This window comes from Neodothiora populina (assembly GCF_041146345.1).
Source record: "Neodothiora populina strain CPC 39397 chromosome Unknown canker_contig_14, whole genome shotgun sequence".
In the NCBI taxonomy this organism is placed as follows: Eukaryota; Fungi; Ascomycota; class Dothideomycetes; order Dothideales; family Dothioraceae; genus Neodothiora; species Neodothiora populina.
Genome location: NW_027191408.1, coordinates 1,087,570 through 1,106,598, shown reverse-complemented (window position 1 = coordinate 1,106,598; position 19,029 = coordinate 1,087,570). Strand labels below are relative to the sequence as shown.

Below are 19,029 nucleotides of genomic sequence, written 5' to 3'. Positions count from 1 at the left end.
AAATTTCAAAGGTCGGCAGCTCAACCAACACACGCAGAAGCAGAATCCGTGACGAAGCCAGCCTAGAGTTTGAAAGTTCGGCGCATCATTCCTATTTTCTTGCTGGTCTGTGAAGATTTATTGTTGAAACAATTAACCTCCAAATACACTACCTTGACACTTATCCAACCACACAACCTTCGGATTTGTCATTTACTCGAAACAAGTCTTGATTTTTGCACTCGTCTTGCGAGATTCATAAAATAAAAAAGAGTCGTTGTCTATCGCGCAACTTCATCTACGTTAAGCCGCAAAGGACACAACAGAGCTTTATCCACACATCACAACCCAAGACCCGGACATAGAAGATGTCGTATGTCTATCCTGACCCAAGATACATTGCTCGTCTGATCACCATGAGATTGTCATACTGACTGGTTTTTTTTTTCTCTACAGTGTCGTCGGTCTCGACTTCGGAACGCAAAATGCAGTCATTGTAAGCCCAACCCAACCCCACCAACCCATCTCGCTCTTGCCTAATAATGCCCCTCCTTCCTTCCCACCCTTCTCTCAGTCGCTTCCTTCCTCTATGTGTCATGTAACAAACACACGCTGTTGCCCATTCGACTGACATTTTCTTCCCAAACAGGCTGTTGCCAGAAACCGTGGTGTAGATGTCATCACCAACGAGGTTTCCAACCGCGCCACTCCTTCTCTCGTGGGATTCGGACCCAAGTCTAGATATCTCGGTGAGAACGCAAAGACGCAGGAAGTCTCAAACCTCAAGAACACCGTCGCCTCCCTCTCCCGTCTCGCCGGTCGATCGCTGAAGGACCCCGATGTCGCCATTGAGCAAGAGTACGTCTCGGCGCCGCTCGTCGACATCAACGGCCAGGTCGGAGCTGAGGTTTCATACATGGGCAAGAAGGAGCAGTTCACTGCCACTCAACTCACTGCCATGTTCCTCCAGAAGACCAAGGCCACCGCATCCGCCGAGCTCAAGCTTCCCGTGAACGACATGGTCATCTCCGTGCCTGCCTGGTACACCGACACTCAGAGACGATCCATCCTCGACGCTGCTGAGATTGCCGGCCTCAAGATTCTCCGCCTCATCAACGAGACCACTGCCACCGCTCTCGGTTACGGCATCACAAAGCTCGACCTCCCCGCCCCCGAGGAGAAGCCCCGAAGAGTCGCCTTTGTCGACATCGGCCACTCCAACTACACCTGCTCCATCGTCGAGTTCAAGAAGGGTGAGCTCAAGGTCGTCTCTACCGCCTACGACAGACATTTCGGTGGCCGCAACTTCGACAAGGCCATCGTTGACCACTTCGCCGCCGAGTTCAAGGAGAAGTTCAAGGTTGACATCAACAGCAACCTCAAGGCCAGACTCCGTGTCTCTGCCGCCTGCGAGAAGCTCAAGAAGGTTCTTTCCGCCAACGCTGGTGCACCTATCAACATCGAGTCCCTGATGAACGATGTCGACGTGCGTGGATTCCTCAAGAGAGAAGAGTTGGAGGAGCTGATGAAGCCTCTCCTCGCTCGCGCCACCGTCCCCCTCGAGCAGGCCCTCGCTGAGGCCAAGCTGCAGAAGGAGGACATTGACTTCATCGAGGTCGTCGGTGGTGGTTCCCGTGTGCCTGCCCTGAAGGCCGCCATCCAGGACTTCTTCGGCAAGCAGCTCAACTTCACCCTCAACGCCGATGAGGCCATTGCCCGTGGTTGCGCTTTCGCCTGCGCCATCTTGTCTCCCGTCTTTCGTGTCCGTGACTTCAGCATTCACGACATTGTCAACTACCCCATCGAGTTCACTTGGGAGAAGAGCCCTGACATCCCTGACGAGGACACCTCGCTCACCGTTTTCAACAGAGGCAACATCATGCCCAGCACCAAGATCCTCACCTTCTACCGCAAGGAGGCCTTCGATCTCGAGGCCAAGTACGCCAAGCCTGAGTTATTGCCCGGCAAGATGAGCCCCTGGATCGGTCGCTTCTCCGTCAAGGGCGTCACGGCAGACAGCAAGGACGATTTCATGATCTGCAAGCTCAAGGCCAGACTCAACCTTCACGGTATCCTTAACGTCGAGCAAGCCTACTATGTCGAGGACCAGGAGATCGAGGAGCCCGTTCCTGAGGAGAAGAAGGAGGGAGATGTGAGTGCTAACCCCAAACATGACAGAAACAGCGAGCCAGACAGTCCCCAGTCGCAGCCTCGTCAATCCAAACGCCAGAAAAGGCCAGAAATCGCTGACAATTCTTCTACCCCACAGATGGACACCGACTCCAACGAGCCCCCCAAGACCCGCAAGGTCAAGAAGCAAGTCCGCAAGGGTGACCTTCCTTTGTCCTCTGCCACCGCCTCTCTTGAGCCTTCCGTTGTCTCTCAGTACGCCGAGAGAGAGAACGCCATGGTCATGGAGGACAAGCTCGTCGCCGACACCGAGGACAAGAAGAACGAGCTTGAGGGTTACATCTACGAATTACGCAGCAAGCTTGACGAGCAATACGCCGAGTTCGCCAGCGACGAGGAGAAGTCTAAGATCAAGGAGAAGCTCGAGGCTTCCGAGGTAAGTTTTTTCTTCATAATCAAAAGAGATGTCATGGTTCTAACGACGATGCACAGGACTGGCTCTACGACGAGGGAGAGGACACGACCAAGGCCATCTACATTGCCAAGATCGAGGAGATCCGCATGGCTGCCGGCCCTATCGTCCAGCGCTACAACGACAAGCAGGAGGAGGAGCGCCAGGCTGTGCTCGCCAAGGTCGAGGCCGAGCAGGCCCGCAAGCGCGAGGAGAAGGAAGCTGCCGCCGCATCGGAGGCTGCCTCCAAGCTCAAGGCTCAGCGCGAGAAGCAAGCAGCCGACGCCGAGATGAAGGATGCCCCTGACGCCGCTGATGAGATGGATTAGATTCGCTGTTCCGTAACGGAAAAAAACGATTTTCTTAGATGAGACAATTTCGAAAGGGCATTAGCATGTGCATTTTTTGGTTTTCCCTCCATACTTTTTCCCTCTCTATCTGCTCTTTGATCGAGTGTGTTTCTGTGTGTAATACCTGGGTTGAACAAGCAAGAAAAAGAGCAAGAAAAGAACCGGACTGAACGAAAAATATGACTCGCATGGGCCGTGGAGTATCAGCTTCCTCTTTAATTCCCTTGTCTCTTTCCATCTGTTCCGCTTGATTCTGCTTACCGCTAGTATAGAAAGTGAATCGATTATGCAATGGTATTGAGGTACGTGACCATGCCTCCTAGCAGGCGAGGCGGCACCGTATCAAAATTGCCAGTATACCCAATACAGATACATCGAGGAATAGGTATGCCTGCGATCAGTTTCCCTGTAACCGTCACCACCCATTACAACGCGAGAACCGCAAGGTACATACAGTCCAGCACTTCCATCTGCATGAGCTATCCGCATATTGATACTATACCAATATATATGAAGCAGACAAGGCACAATATGTCAAAAGCAGACATGAGGTCCCGTGCATCACATGAAGGGAGCAATAAAATGTGGACCTGATACTGCTGCTCTGTAGCATTACTCTGTATCACGAGTCTATTCAGTAGACACTTTTGTCCTGTTCTGTAAACATGCATAATCTTGCCCCCCCAATAGTCGAACCCATGATAAAGCCTAAAGAAGCCCAAATCAAACCCGGCGCTTCGGGCGCCAAAAGTAATAGCACAGGCCTGACCACTTGCAGACTTCGTACCTGACATGGCGTGCCCTGCAGGAGATTTGGTCTGAGGTTAAGTAGTTATGGGGTGGTATCACTGCTGCTGCTGTGGGTACTTGTGCTGGTTGTGTCGTGGCTGTCTGCGTGCATCGTGGCTGTCTGCTGCACAAGGGGTGTTTTCACGCGCGATGCACTTGTTTCCCTGGTTTGACTTGTTTTCTGTGCATGGTCTTGCGAATGGTTGGCTTGGGATCGGATAGCAAACTATTTGCGGGCAGGGGAGGGGCTTGACCCGTAGGCGTGTGATTGGGCTTTTGTTTCCTTGTGCCGGCATGGGGGATTTGGGGTTGGCGGTATCTTGACTATTGGAAAGCTGTTTCCATCCTTTCTCGATATGACTTCCTGCGATTGTAATGCCGGGAAGTTCAATGGTGGTTTCCTTGCAAGCGTGATACACGTGGTACAGCTTCACGTAGCGAGCAGGAAGAGAGGAAGGTAAAATAAATCGAATTCGCACGAATGGCACAACGACACAATCGCTTCACGATGTGATTGGGCAGGCTGCAAACGAATACCAACAGACGTGCCTCCGAATCTCATGTCACATACACACCGCGCCACGCCCACCTGGTCTATTCCTGCCCCTTCCCGGAACTCATACGCTGTGCCAATCTCATCGCATGATCCCAGGAACCCTCAAAAACACAAAAAGCAGCCTTTGCGCTGCGTGTGTGTGTTTGTGCCACTCAAAACGTGTTACCTATCATGGTTCGGGACTCGCCACTGACGCCACGCCCTTTTTCTTCCATTTTTATTCTGCTGTTGCTTCTCTCTTCGGCATGCGAGGACACTGGGTCGTTGCGTCGAATTCAGCTTTTCGTGTCGAAAGGGGCCGGCGGATCCTGATTGGGGCCGGGCTTTTGGGTTGTTCGTGATGAGGGACGGATGACTTGGCCTGAGCCGCTGACTGACTTGACTGGGTCGGTATGAATTGTTTGTTGGTTCCGCTGTTCTTTGCTGGCTGGGCTGTTTGCTTTTGCATTGATTGCTTCGCTGCTGCTACTGCTGTCGCTGCTGGTATACCGTGGTTATATGTTCATCATCACCTTATAGCACCGGCATGAGAATATAGTTGGCATGCTCCGCTTCGCTTTGTTTTCCGCTACCGCTCTCGTGGGAATTGTGTGTTCGATATAAAAGCCCCTGCAAGCAACTACACCATTCTGTGCCGATCGAAGCATCTACTCCCTCCCATCATCGCAAAGACAACAAGAAAAGCCAGAATTATGTGCAAAATGGAGAGAATGGTCTGGCCCTTCTGCCGCCACGACCGAGAAATCTACACCGAATACTGCAGCCTAGCGATCGAGCGCGGCCGTCGCCCGTGCAAGTACATGGAGTGCCAACACGCCACTGTGCCGCACCGTGGCAAATGCCCGACTTGCTCGGACAGAGGAGAGTGCGTCAGGGATCCGAAGAAGAAGCCTTGGTTGTATCATGCTTATCATCCTGCTGATGTTGGGCAGTATGTCGATGCTTGGAAGAGGAATGCTGAAGGCGAGGATAGTGATTGATCCTTCTCTTTTGACCTGAGGTCCATCTTTCGAGAGGCACGCAGGTCGTAGGCGGCGTGGTTGGCTGCTTGAACATTGGGCTGTCAAGGATGAGTGCTATGCTGATGCACCATTCTGGTCACATCGTCTACGAAGGGAGACTGTCAACCCTCGGCAAGATCATAACAGCATCGATTGTCTCAACCGAATGGCTGGACGAGGCCACTTTACATTCGATTGATCTCGTGGAAGCTTCTATATGATTATCAACACCATGAACGCTCCAAGAAGATATGCCCGAGCGTTGTGACAGGTCAAGCATACTCCCAGGTAGACCTGAGACGATGATCAGAGTTTACTCTTTTCTGCTGGATTCTTCCTTGCCTCTCCTCCATGTTCGGGAGACACCTCGATGACCAACTTTCCGAACTGTTTCCCGGCCTTCATCATCTCGAACAACTCCTCGATCGAGTCCAAGTCATCCAATCCACCCTTGGCAACCTTCTCAACAACCGGCCTGATCTTTTTTCCGTTCACAAACTCAACCATTTCTTTGAACTCCTGTCTCGATCCCATGGTCGACCCTCTGATCTCAAGATTCTGAAGGACAGCAGCCATGGTGAAGGGGAGTGTTGGTGCGGTAGTCATACCGTACGACACAATCACACCGCCAGGTCTGAGCAACTTGACGGCATTTGCGATGAGCGTCGATGTGCCTGCTCCATCTACGATGGCATCGAACTTCGGTTTATCCTTGGGAAGACGCGAGAGGAGATCGGCCTGCCAGTTCTTTGCAGTATAATCTGCTCCGCCTTTCGCACCCAACGCTTTCGCTTTCTCGAGTTTGGCCGCCGAGGAAGAAGTCACATAGACGTTGAGATCTGAAGCTACACCGAAAACAAGAAGCATGAGAGCTACGCCGCCTCCGATGCCCGTCACCAGGATATTCGAGCCGGGCGTGCTTCCGTATGTGGATTTCGTCTTCAGAGCTCGCCAAGCAGTAAGACCAACCAGAGGCAACGCTGCCGCTTCCGCTGCGTCGAGATGCGCAGGCGCGAGTTCAAGCTCTGACGCGGAGATTGTGAGCTCTGTCGTTAATGTTCCTAAGGGATTCAAACGAGTTCCGCCTAGAATCTTGTAGCCTGTAGGCGATTCTGGCCCGTGGGGAGATGAGAGCCAGCCGGAGCCAGGGTTGAGAATGACACGTTTGTTAAGGAAGGCTTTTGCAGAGGTGGACGAGCCTGTGGAGGTCACAATGCCGCTGGCGTCTGCGAGGAGAGGAACAGAAAATGTCGTCCCTGGATAGAGATGCTGACGAATGAAGACATCGCGGTGGTTCAGCGATGTTGAAAGGACCTTGACTGTGACCTTTTATCGAGTGGTAGTAGAAGATTAGCTGGGGATCGAGAAGGAGATCTTGGGAGTGCTGGTCACACACTTCGTCTTGTTTTGGGTCTTTATGAGGGACATCTATCTTATCGAGAGGATACCAGACTTTGCCAGGCTTGCCCTCTGCTTTCTTTATTGCGATTGCAGTAGGCATGATTGTCACTTGAGGACGATGATGTATGGACAGTGTAATCGGGTCTTATGTCGTAGTATGCACAAGCGATCAAGCACGCAGATACACTCAATCTTGTTATAATCACCTAGAGAATCAGAAAGGAAAATGATACTATCATTACAAATAAACATCCATGACTCCGTAGGTAGCACGCACGAGATGCGGAGATGCCTGCGGAGAGAGAGCTCGTCAGAGGATGGAGTCACATCAGAGGCGCAAATGCCGAGGTTGTTGATAAGGAGTGATAAGAAGCGATAAGCCTCCCGCGAGGTACGGTAAGGTCAGCTTATCGTTGTCATTGTCTGTTGTCGGTTCGGTGATATGTTTATCAAAACCTTGTTCTGTTTTTCTGCCAGTCGTTGTGCCAGACGTTATTGGATTCATGCCGGTACTTGGATCCCCGGCACTCTCAATATGCATACAGTGGTCTGCATGCAGGTGGGTGGTCTACGTCTGGTCGATGACTTGTTCAGTATAACTGCCTGCATGATGACAGCGCACGTTCAGATGGTTCTCAAGCTCATCATACGCCACTGAAGCAAAGACTACCAATCAAAATGGGCATACGCAAAGCATCGAGCCTTACTTCGATATGTCTTCAATACATATATAGCTATCAAACTCCGCGACTGTCGCTTCAGACTGTAGGCAGGCTCATCTATATCTGCTCGAATGGCAGCCATACTACTCTCTAGCTTTTTGACGATAACATAGGCATACCAGCTTGCTGTTTTCAACACCTTGGTAGGAGTCCCGATCTAATCATCAAATTGTAGACTGTGTGCATCATGACCCGCAAAGAATTGCAACGCGGCCGCGAGAAGATAGCCTTCGGGCACGACGAGATCACAGGCTACTTTCTATCTGTACACGACACCCGCTTGGAATACAGCGAGGAGAATTCCGATGCATTGAACGGTTTGGCCGAGGAGATCAATGAGGCTGGAGATGGAGCCTACTTCCAGGCTCATACTGGAGCATATGGGTTTGGCATGCGAGTCAGTGTGGCCACAATGGTCGAGCTCTGGTAGCTCTATGAAGTGGGCGACGTGGATCTCAGATCAGTTGTTAAGGGCGATGCCCATATATTGGGCGGCTGATCACTCGTTGGACAGGTAGCAAGTATCGCAGTAGGTGCTGGTCATGCGAAAATGGCTTGAGCATTCTGCTGCGTTCATGCGCCAATCAATGCTATACATGTTTTCACGTCTCTGCCTAGCCTATTATGATGCTCCTGTGCTGCTGAATGGACAAAACGGACACCGGCATGATAAAGCGGAAGTTCCTATGCGGCAGCATAAGGTATATTAGGAAAATGACCTGTCAAGTACCACTGTGATGACAATGACAGCACAGCCGCCCCACATCCGCTGTCAAACGTTCCTTAATACCAAGGGACTATTATAATATGGCTGCCCTTCCCCAGATGCATATGCAGTACTCTATTAACCTAGCACTTTCGAATACTTGCAATACAACCCAGGCCCTGGCTCTCCCCCGACAGCCTTAAAGTGGCACCCTCAACTCCTCCAGATCTTCCCAGGGAAGGCCAATTGCTACGCGCTTCCACTTAGCTTGCTTCGCCTTCGCTTCGGGCATCTTTCCCTCCAGATGTTCTCGTGCTACGCTTCGTACCTCTTCCATGAACCAGTCAGGCAACAAAGTGGATCCGCCAGCATCATATTGATCGTTTAGCTTCTGTCGATGGCGCTGCCAGACGATTTGCATCGCAGACATTGGAGATTCGCCGCCGACCCCCGGCGACTCCGTCATGGCTTTCTTGGACGATAGGCCTGGTTCTGTAGAGTCAGCTTCCGTATCGTCAATTTTGCGTTTGCCCGTCACGGTGTTCTGGTTCCGTCTGCTACTATGTCCTCTGCGCCGCTGGCAGGCGTACCCAGAATCTTACTCGCGTCCTCATCATCAGCCGCTGTTATGCCCCTTCGCTGTTCGAGAGCCATGGTCACTGGCTTGCAGTTGTCCCTGCCCAACTTCCTTTCCGGAGAAGGAGGAAGTCCGTTGTCGCACTTCCAACAGGCCGACCTTGTCAGATGAGGATCTGGAAGCTCAGTGACCTGCTCACAGGCATCCAGCTCTCGCTGTGGCCTCTTGGTAGGCTCATCGATTGGTCCACCTCGAGCTTTGGCTTTATTGCACAGAACCAAATCGTAAGTACAGTGATTGCACTCTTCATATACATGATATACATATTGGCACATATTGCATTTCAGCACATGAGAAAAGTCGCAGTGTAATGCTTTTGATTGAAAGATCTATCAATTGCAAATAGCAAAGACGATTTGAATAGAGGAACCCCCCGACTCAATAAGTGCTGAATGCGTCTGTAGTCATCCGACCGAGGATACCTGCCCACACACGCCTCCGTCTATCTGCCAGCGAAGCATATCTCACCATCTTTTGGTTTGACCAATTGGAGTCTCTGCCGATGATCCAAAGCGTGTTTGCCACGTTTGTCCATGTGCACAATCGCAATTTACGTGCATGAGGGTTTTCTCCAATCATGTGTTGCGCGCATGGGCTCAGGATACGTCTTGGTATAACAGAAGGTATAATGGCTCAATTCTCTCATCACTTGTCGTATTGACCATGAGATATACATGACATGCGACGAGACAGAAAGCAGATCCGTGTTTTGATGGCCACATTTCACATATTGCTGCTACTCCAGCCTTGGAAGAGATACGAGACTCTCACGGTTGCTTCCCAGGCCCCGATCACGCTGACTCTGCCGCAACTTCACCTTCTAACCTGGACATACCAGCATCTGCTCTGGTGGAACCACCTCTTCTCGGTCCTCGTCTCCATCTACCGCCTCTTCTGCCTTGGCGAGGCTTTGGATGTTCTGTCGAAAACAAGGGAGAGTCAGGTGGCGCTGTACCTGCCGAGACACCTTTTTCGTCCTGAACGTGATTGTGTAGTGGCTCGATGTCACGCCTGGAGAGCTGCCGAGGAAATGGTGATGGTTGTTCAGGACTCGGCGGCGATGTTTGTCCCCACGACTCTGGCCTTTCTGGGAGTGAGCTCTCTGCTTCTTCAGATGGATCCATCTCCTTATCGGTAGCACAATTAGATGTCACAGCGTCCAATCCGATGATCGGATCTCTATCCGGAGCTCTGACAGGCGAATCCAGCGATGGAGACTGAGATAGATCGAATTGACCATCCAGCGAACCAGTCCACATGACCCAAGGAGGCGCCTCAGAAGAGACCACTTTGGTCGCATCAGCAATATCGTCGGCATGTCCATGCTGCCCTTGACCAATTGGCTCGCCACTTGCGCATCGGGGACAGTATTCAGCATCATCGACTTGATTCGGCTCGTGGATAATCATGCGACAGGTCTTGGAAAGGGGCATGGACGGAGACCCATGTTTCTCTCCTGATGCTTGTGGAAAGAAGCGAGAGGGAAGATGACCTTTTGGTCCGCTGCAGATCTCGATTGTTATGCTGCAGTGGTTGCAGGGCTCATAGGTGGTGTGGATGTATTGACACATGTTGAAAGTAGACGGTGGTGTTGGGGTAGGCAAGCTGCTGGGTAAGTGTTCTGGTGTTGTAGTCTTGCTGGTGTTGTTGGCTGAAGACGAGGACAGGAAAGAGATATAAATACAGAGATGAATCTACGGTCCAATGAACAAATGACATAACATGCGCGTGTAAGTGGCTCGGCGCAAACAATAAGAAGTTACAAAACAGGGGAAGCGGACGTGAAAGTGAGGTTTTGAAAACACAGCATGCAGACACAAAGCATCACATTGTTGAGTTTTGAATCCAAAGTATTCTTAGAGGAGGAAACATGAGAGGATATCTCTCATCTGTCAAAAGATAGGTGGCTATCTAAGAAGACTGACCTATAAGCGTTGTCCGAGATGAGACAAAACAATCGCGGGGACCATGCACAGTATGTGGAGTGACATAGATCATCAAAGAACAAAGCCACGTAAGAAGTCAAAACAACATATCTGCGCCAGACATCCTGCTGCAGTAGGCACTCTGAACGCAGCATATCGCGCAAGTGATGACCTGGGAGAGAGAGATATAGTATGTGGAGTGAGTGATAGGCCTGCACCACAAAGGGGTATCATCGAGACTATCCTAGCCTACCCACCATATACCGAGTAACCCTGCAATGGTTTGCTGGGTATGCGCTGCATTACGCATACAGTTTTCATGTCGTTTTACGTCGAAATCCCACCCTCGGCCTATCAAGAGCAATACATGATACACAGCGCCTGTGATGGCTAACCATTCGCCGGAGACAGTAGTCTTCATCTTCACATGTCCATCTCATCGACTTTGGCGCCCTTCTTCCTGCCCTCCTCGAGCTTCTTCCTCGTCCTATCCTTGGCATCACCGACCCAAGCATCATACGAGCCATCAGCGATCTTCTGCTTAACAACACTCTTGAGCAGCTCGCCGACGAAGCCCACAAAGTTATGCCGTCTCAGCGCGTTCTCCCACTGCCACTCCCTCCTCTTCTCTTCTTCCCTCATCAGCATCTCCTGATCGCCGAATTCCCGCGCCTTGATCCTTAGATCCTGACACATGGCCAGCAGATTGAACCGCACTTCTCCCGGCGGGTATTTCGCAATGCGCCTTTGCAAGACGGGAATCACCTTCTCGCTAAACTCGTCTTTCGCACACGCGCCATGCGAGATAGGCGCCGGCTGCAGGCCATCAAGCTCGTACAGCTTCCCATCGACACTAGTAAACGCGATGAAGTGAAAGACGTCGTCGTCATCAGTCGCGACTCTGCTCTCATCCGACTGAAACGGCGACGAGCGCGCAAACGAATTGTGCACGTCGCGGATGAGATCCGAGTTGCTGAGCGCTTCGCCTCTGAACTCGGCGGGGAACTCGCGCGTGAAGTCGCGGAATTCAGACAGCGGCTGGCCCAGCTCGACGCCGTCGGTGGCTCCCGTCTTGTTCATCAGTACTGAGAGCAGCGCTTGCGTCCCGCATGCATTCTGGATCGTTTGTGCGGCGAACCACACTTTGTTGCTGTCTGCTGCGTCGGGGTCGAGGGCGCCGTCGCGCTGGGAATCGGGCGTCGAGCCGAGGTATTTAAATAGGAAGATGACGCCGAGGGGGGATAGTTGCGCCAGTGATGTCGGCTCTAGGTCCACGAGTTCTTCGAATTGGACATTGCGCACGCCGAGACTCTCTAGCAGGTAGGTGAAGACGCCTGCGTCCGACTCTATCGTGTTCCACCCTCCTGACATTTTGTTGTTTGTTTTGTTGCTGTCGCAAAGAGGAGCGTGAGAAGGAGGAGAAAAGGTAAAGTGAAGTTGTGCTGTAGAGATCCTGAAATCATCAGATCAAATCATTGTCATGAAAGGTCCATTTCATCTGCGATGCTCGACGGCGGCGACGTGCAAAAGCTTGGACCTCTTGGTTTGACTGTGCGACGTCATTCGACAAGTGTCGGTGTTAGAGACGGACATAAGATACATTTCTAGACCTCACTTCATGTTGATTGCTTGCCTGTATCATTGTACTAAAGGAAGCACAAGACGGCATGGTCTTGCTGCATATTTTGAGTCCTTGGCTACTCTCAGAAGACTACGGTAAAAGATAGATGGGTCCAAGTCTTTACAGATACACTTGGGTCAGCTCGATACTGCTACTTCAGCCGACCTGATCACTACTCTCATTGGAAATCGTCTTCTTCATTGAGATAGAAACAAGTCTAGAAGGTCAGGGATCTTATGTATTATTCACTACCTTAGCCTGCCGATGGCTCCGATAACCATCTCATGAATCCCATGCCTGGTCTGCAGATTATCGTCTGTCTGTTTGTCTGTCTGTTTGTTAGAGTCCTCAATCGCTTTTAGGTTGTGCATGAGGCATGAGATTTCTGACCTGAACTTTAATGGTCTGTGAGCTACATTACTTATGTAGCCAGCGTCTGGAGACGTGTTCATCCTTGGTTTTTGGCACTTGCATTGTCAGACCTTTCGTGGCTCATCATGGCATAGCCATGTGCTTCAATGTACGCCTCACCATCCGGGTTCCTGAAAGAGGTCGACATTGCTTTGTCCACCATCCTTAAAACTTCCCGGTATCGTCCGGGAGCCAGCCTTTGCCTCCGATATCTCTTTCCTCAAAAGGTCTCTCACACCTCGTGCAAGGCTGGGCTATCTCTGGATCCAGCACGTTGAAACAGCCGCGGCATTCTTTAATCCATCGCCCACGGTTGAGAGTCCAGGCGACGTCGACTAGCAGCGCTATGGATACCGATGGATTGTCGATGAGTATCTGTACGAAATCTTTGCGAGCTATTCAATCATCGATCTCCGCGGCAGTCCATGATAAAGCCCTTTTCAGGAGGCGTTTGTCCGCGAATTCATGAGAAGCTGTCAGTTGCAAGAGTGATATAAGCTCCTCGTTTTCAACATTGGGCGTATTGAGTCCTTCCAAAATTTTCTCCCTGACGCAGGAGCCATTATACTTATGAGCAACTACGAAGACGTCGAAGGCAAATTGTATGCCAAGGCTAGCCCTGGCCTTTCGAGACGCTTCGATACTTGTTGCAGAGTCATGGAGGCGCTCCTCGTTGGAACCTTCGTCTTTGGGCATTTGGTTTATAATCAGAGCCAGACCGTAACAATAACGCAACATCGCCATCATGGCTTCAGGGTTATCTTCATTGCCAAGATCGATAGTAGGCTCCTTCGACTCCTTCAGTTCGAACATGGTCAGCTACGTTTGCACTCCACCTATAGATACCGCCTGTCTATATGTTTCGACGCGACATACCTTGAAAGGCCCACTGAAGGCAAGATGGAACCACTCCAGATGCTGGGCAAGGACGACTCTATGCAAGTGAAGAACGTGGACTTTTTTCGCGGGATCGCCAAATTTGACAATCACATCTGACAATACAGGGTTGTTAAAATAACTTAGCAGGTCATTTAGCAAAATGCTGTGGAATTTGCACAAGCGGGGTGACTTCGTTAGGGATACCTGTGAGCGTCATGTTTGACAGTGATGACAGCACTATTCTCCGCAGATGCCATTTCGATACGAGGATTGATGATTTGCTTCAGGATCTTGTGTAGAGGAAGGAAGCAAGAACAGATGGGAGAGAAGAGGAACTTAAGCCGGGGTCAAGTTGCTCACTTCGCGGAGTGCAGCGCCTTCCGCTTTTGTCAAGCTAGGCACCCACCTCAACGAGGACTCCCGGTTCCCCATGGCATTTCGAAACCAACGGTAAGGCAGCTCGTGCGATCACCAAGGTATAAAAGAGAGTGAACGTGTCGAGAAAACGCAACGCTCGGCCCACAGTAGGTTGGATTATTGGGAACGCTGCATTGTCACCTCTATTCCAACCCCCTCGCCGCACCCCTTAACAACTCATCAGCGAACGTTCTAGCGCTGGGTAAACGTCTTCTATGTAGGTAGTAGGCACAGATACACTGGGACGGGGTTCTGTACTGTAACTCTCTCTTTAAAACTTATCTTCTCACTGATATCAAATGAGTGTTGAATTTCCCAAGTCTGGAAACTATCTGCCATCCTCATCCATTGGTTACTCCTTTGATTACCTTCATAACTCCATAACTCCGTCCCAAAATCCTGATAGGAAGATCACTGTCTTCTGTCTGATAATCAAGGAGTTTTGACTGCCTTCGGCACACAGGTGTTGTGCCCATTCCCATTTACCAATCTCAATAATGATCGTTCCGAAGCCAAGCGATAACCCCTTGCGATAGGCACCGCCTGTGGTATTCATGACCGTTCGACCACTCCCGTACGCCGCCTTAGACCTCTGAAGGTGCAAGATGGCTTGACGATATGCCTTGCTATGCCTTACCGGCCACTATTCCAAGTTTGCGAAAAGGTCCACATCTCCTTCGTCGTCCTTCTTGAAATGTTGTCCCACTCTACCATCTGACCAGACTTTGTCTCTTGTTATACCTTTCCCGTTCGACGGCTCGCACTCCGTGCAGCAACGATCCTCCACGTCCTCATACACTTCGCCACACCATCTACACTCCCCAACGCATGTGCATCCACTGATGTTCCACGCAGTGTCGACCAATAAAGCTGCGCATATCAGTGGGTTATCGATGAGGATCTGCACAAACTTTTGGTGCAACACTAGGCAGTCGATGTGCCTTGAACTCCACGTCAGGGCTATTTTCAGGACGCGTTTTGTCGGCGAACTTGTGCGATGCCACGAGCTCCACAAATTCAATGAATCCGTCGATGTATTCCCCGATTATTATCTTCATTTCCAAGTATGTCAGACATTCCAAAACTCTGGCCCTGACGCTTGATGCATCGTATTTATCGGCGACTATGAAGACAGTGTAGGCAAACTTTAGGTCGATGAAGCCCATTTAATTTCTGGCTCCTGTAGAGCCAATGCCACTCTCGACTTCTGAAGGCGTGAACACTTCGTATAGATTGAGAGGTAAGCCGTAGCAGCCGTGTAACATCGCCATCAAGGCTTCGACATCGTCGTCATCACCAAGATCGATAACCTGCTCTTTGGACTTCTATGATATGAACACGGTCAGCTATGGTCTAACCACAAATTCCGCCAGCCGCATAGCGCAATATACCTTGAGCGATCCCTCGAAGGCACGGCGGAACCACTCTGAATTCTTAGCAAGGATGACCTTGTGCAGATGAAGCACATTCACGCCTTCTTCTTCATTGCCGAATTTAACGACCACATCTGAGAAAGATGTATCGTTGAAGTAGCTTGACGGCAACAAAGGTTAGCTTTACATATCTATGTGACTTGGCGACGAGACAGATGCGCGCACAGACATATCTCAGAAGGCATCGGTGCAGGCATGTAAAGTAGGGTCGACCACATTATGTCAATGATCCAGGAGTACTTACCTGTTTGCGCAATCTTTATCTTTGTCAGCGATGTTCACTTCCATCGAAGACATGTTCGAACAGTTATAGAAGATCTATGCCGAAATTCTTTGTGGATATCAGAAAGGGTGATTGATTGATAGAGAAGTGCTCTGTGTATAAGAGAGGAAAGTTATCAACTGATATAAGCCCCGCGTCAAAGTGCTTTGTGCATAGAAAGGAAGAAAGGAGGAAAGGAGGCAGACAGAAGAAGAGAGTAGGTAAGTCCAGCGCCTTGCTACACATGAAAGTTGCTAATCTGATTACCAACACTTATTATGACCTTTATATAAAAACAGGCTTCACTTTGCCGTTCATCACCCCCTTGTCTTGTGTTATTCGAGAAGTCACGCAAAGTTGCGTGGCTGGTAGTAAGGAGTAGTTAATAGCAAGCGGTCAATTTGGCTGCCAAACGCTGTCTTGTAAGTGAGGTATTGCTGGAAGGGGGAACTCAAAAATCTAAAAGATATCGTGATGAGTTGGGCGAAAGTGAAGCTTCCTTGTGATATGGGGTGCTGATGATTGACTCACTAAGGCGAGCTGGTTGCAGCACTCTTCACAAAGCAATCGCGAGCGTTAAGTAATGAATGCCTTCTAGTACCATATCTAGGATGACACTGACTGCATACCCTTAAGTGGTGTAGACATACCGAGGATTTGAAAGGTGGCAATAGGTTCAATGCTAAATGATCACTATATCTTCTTCACTTGCCTGGAAATGATCCTACATCAGCAGTCTTATTTCATTCAGCACACGGCAAGCCGAGTCCACGACCTCTCCCCAGCCAGCATGATAGCATCAACCCGGCAATGTCATTCTCAGCTCCCCTCCTCGACCCTCAGCAGACCATCACCCACCTCCCAATCCCACCCCATCAAAGGCAGCAACTAATAGCCCCCCAGCAAACGGTTCCTCCTCAACAACCAATCCCCTGAACTCCTCCCGCCTCATCAGCGCGCCGATCCTCTCGGCACAAAACCCCCCCGCTGCATCTCTCAGCGACTCATCAGCGAACTTCCTCGCACGGGGCAAGCACAGCATGCTTATAGCCGGCATTAAAAGTTCGCTATCCCAGTGAGCGATCAGTAGTGGCGTGAAGTCCGCCACCACAGCTGAGCGCAGAGTCGGGACGTCGTACTTGTCTGCTGCGGCGAAGATGGAGACGAGGAATGTCAGCTCATTCGGCGCCGCAGGACTCTTTTCCACCTCGTCATGATCGGGGTCGTTGTAGGGCAAGTCATAGATATGGCGGATCGTAGCACGTATGGCTTTTGGGTCTTCGGCGTCGCCCAAGTCGAGGTCTTTGACTCTGGCGGACTCGAGGAAGGCGTAGATTTGTCGAAGCATTGTGTGGATCGCTTGTGGGCCAGTCGCTTCTTCTTCAGTGGGAATGCGAGTGTCTTCGACCTGGGGAATCTGGCTCTCGCTCTTGGTCAGAGACCTCACAAACTACGTAGGCAGGAAAGTGATATGAGGAGATGTGAAACTGACCGGAGAGCCACGTGCGAAGAGGTTGTAGAAGATACATTTGTGAGCGTGAATTTGCTGTCCGTTGAATCGGATGATGATGTCGGAGAATCGTGCATCGTCGAATAGACTACGTGTGTGGAGAGTGAGATGTCAGTAGTCTGTCTAAGCGTAGTTTACGGGGCGAGGTAGTCCTCTACGCACCTGTAACGATTGCCACTGTTGGAGGACTTGGCTGGGTCAGTGGGTGTCATTCTCTTTCCTTTTTTTTCGTCTCTTGCGACTGTTCAGCGGTGAGATACTGACCACAGTTTGGAGCTAGAGACCACTTAGTTATCTTTATATCGTGCAGAAAGGACATAAGGAAATGTCGAATAACGCTTGGGGACATGATGGACTGGTGAAATCACGATTGTGTTGTAGATACGCATTTATACGTCTATCTAAAACGTCTGTGTTCTTACTGAAAGTAACACACTCGTAGATATGGGAATCAAGTCGTAAATTCCATATCGAATGCTATCGTCGGAAGTTTGGAAAGTCTGCAGTAAGGGGAGCATAGCCATGTCCTCCGATGATCTTGGCTTTCATTCCATCTGTCAATAGCAGTAGCAGTACGTTTGGGAACGGTTGTCACGTCAAGGAAGCTTTCTCCCGTTAATCACTAAGGTGTCGCTCTGAGAAAGAGAACCCTCAGGCCCTCAATCCACATGAAGCTTACGCACCAGCCACGTGCTTTTAGACAGCATTGTGATACGACCGACAGGATAACAACTAGGGCAATGCGGTACGGTGTTCGAGGCATGGCAGTTGTGACATGACGGGCATAGGTAGACCTTGTGAACACCAGGCGCCAGCGACGACAAGGGTCTGTTTAGCTTGGGGAGTTCGTCCAAGAGAGCGATGGCTAGCGGTGGGGTAGATTTAAGTAAATCCACAAAGGCTGGTACGGCTAGATACTGCTCAAGTTTCACGAGGCAGGATGCCTCGATAACAGCGAAGAACGATTTGTTAGCCATGTTCTCATACTTGTATAGAAAGCTGATAGTCTCGCAGATGTCGGTAGGGTCATCGTCGAGCTTCTCCTTGATCAAGGCTATAGTGTCTTCGATGACTCGGCTCATGAGTGAAGGGACATCGTATTTATCGGCCACTACAAAGCCTTGAGCGTTGAATAGAAGCTTGTTGGAGGTTTTCTGGAAAGGCGATTCCGGGTAGGTCGTGTAAGGGAGATCGTACAGATGGCGGAGGAGGGCGATTATAATGTGAGGTGCGTCGTCCTCGAAAAGAGTCATGCGGCTTTCACTGGCTTCCTGTGGGAGATGTCAATGTGTTCTTCGAAACGACGGCTAGTTATCTCAAGGTGCTCACCTTGAATGATCCTGTGAAGGCCTTACGGAAGAACCCAGATTTGACACTGAGTATAATTTTGTGGCCATGAAATTCCTGGCTCTCCCCCAGCTGCAGGATGATATCGGAAAACAGAGGATCGTTGTAAAAACTGATGGCAAGTCAGCATGACCGATGACACTTATGCGCCTTAGTCTTACCTGGCGATCGAGGTTTTCAACCTCTCTGAGGGTTGTTCAGACGACATGTTGCCGGAATTTGGTACTAATAGCCAACTGTACGCGTTGGATTCATGAGAAGACAAGAGCGTTCGGGGGCGAAAATAAGGACAAGGGATTGTGGCACAACTGCACATCAAAAAGGAAGTCACGACACCCGCATGTGCCCGCCGAAACCCCTCCAGGCAGACATTTGTCAGGCAAGCAGCAACATGATATTTTGAGAAGAGTGTTCTTATTGACCACCTGGTATTGTGCGAGAAGGTTGCACTACCCAGGACTTACAAATCGCTCTGCATCAGACACATCGCCAATCGCACATG

The 19,029-nt window shown here is 50.5% G+C and overlaps 5 protein-coding genes across 6 annotated transcripts; 1 reads left to right on the top strand and 4 right to left on the bottom strand.

The window, feature by feature from the left end:
• Positions 1–347: 347 nt before the first annotated feature.
• On the top strand, positions 348–2,889 carry AAFC00_002302 (uncharacterized protein; the record flags this gene model as incomplete). 2 transcript variants are annotated; one of them, XM_069341602.1, is made up of 5 exons in its annotated part: positions 348–352; positions 436–475; positions 629–2,131; positions 2,249–2,545; positions 2,602–2,889. In XM_069341602.1, 5 exons carry the CDS (start codon positions 348–350, stop codon positions 2,887–2,889), a joined length of 2,133 nt encoding a protein of 710 aa, XP_069201689.1. The 2 variants fall into 2 exon arrangements, with proteins under 2 accessions (XP_069201689.1, XP_069201688.1); XM_069341601.1 differs by having other exon boundaries at positions 629–2,545.
• A 2,673-nt stretch (positions 2,890–5,562) lies between these two features.
• Positions 5,563–6,757, bottom strand: AAFC00_002301 (uncharacterized protein; the record flags this gene model as incomplete). Its single annotated transcript, XM_069341598.1, has 2 exons — positions 5,563–6,582; positions 6,653–6,757. 2 exons carry the CDS (start codon positions 6,755–6,757, stop codon positions 5,563–5,565), a joined length of 1,125 nt encoding a protein of 374 aa, XP_069201687.1.
• A 4,313-nt stretch (positions 6,758–11,070) lies between these two features.
• Positions 11,071–12,018, bottom strand: AAFC00_002300 (uncharacterized protein; the record flags this gene model as incomplete). Its single annotated transcript, XM_069341597.1, has 1 exon — positions 11,071–12,018. One exon carries the CDS (start codon positions 12,016–12,018, stop codon positions 11,071–11,073), a length of 948 nt encoding a protein of 315 aa, XP_069201686.1.
• A 1,060-nt stretch (positions 12,019–13,078) lies between these two features.
• AAFC00_002299 (uncharacterized protein) lies at positions 13,079–13,815 on the bottom strand (the record flags this gene model as incomplete). The annotated part of the gene is made up of 3 exons (XM_069341596.1): positions 13,079–13,477; positions 13,556–13,697; positions 13,763–13,815. 3 exons carry the CDS (start codon positions 13,813–13,815, stop codon positions 13,079–13,081), a joined length of 594 nt encoding a protein of 197 aa, XP_069201685.1.
• Positions 13,816–17,839: 4,024 nt separating this feature from the next.
• AAFC00_002298 (uncharacterized protein) lies at positions 17,840–18,735 on the bottom strand (the record flags this gene model as incomplete). The annotated part of the gene is made up of 3 exons (XM_069347999.1): positions 17,840–18,451; positions 18,510–18,639; positions 18,689–18,735. 3 exons carry the CDS (start codon positions 18,733–18,735, stop codon positions 17,840–17,842), a joined length of 789 nt encoding a protein of 262 aa, XP_069201684.1.
• Between the last annotated feature and the right edge of the window lie 294 nt (positions 18,736–19,029).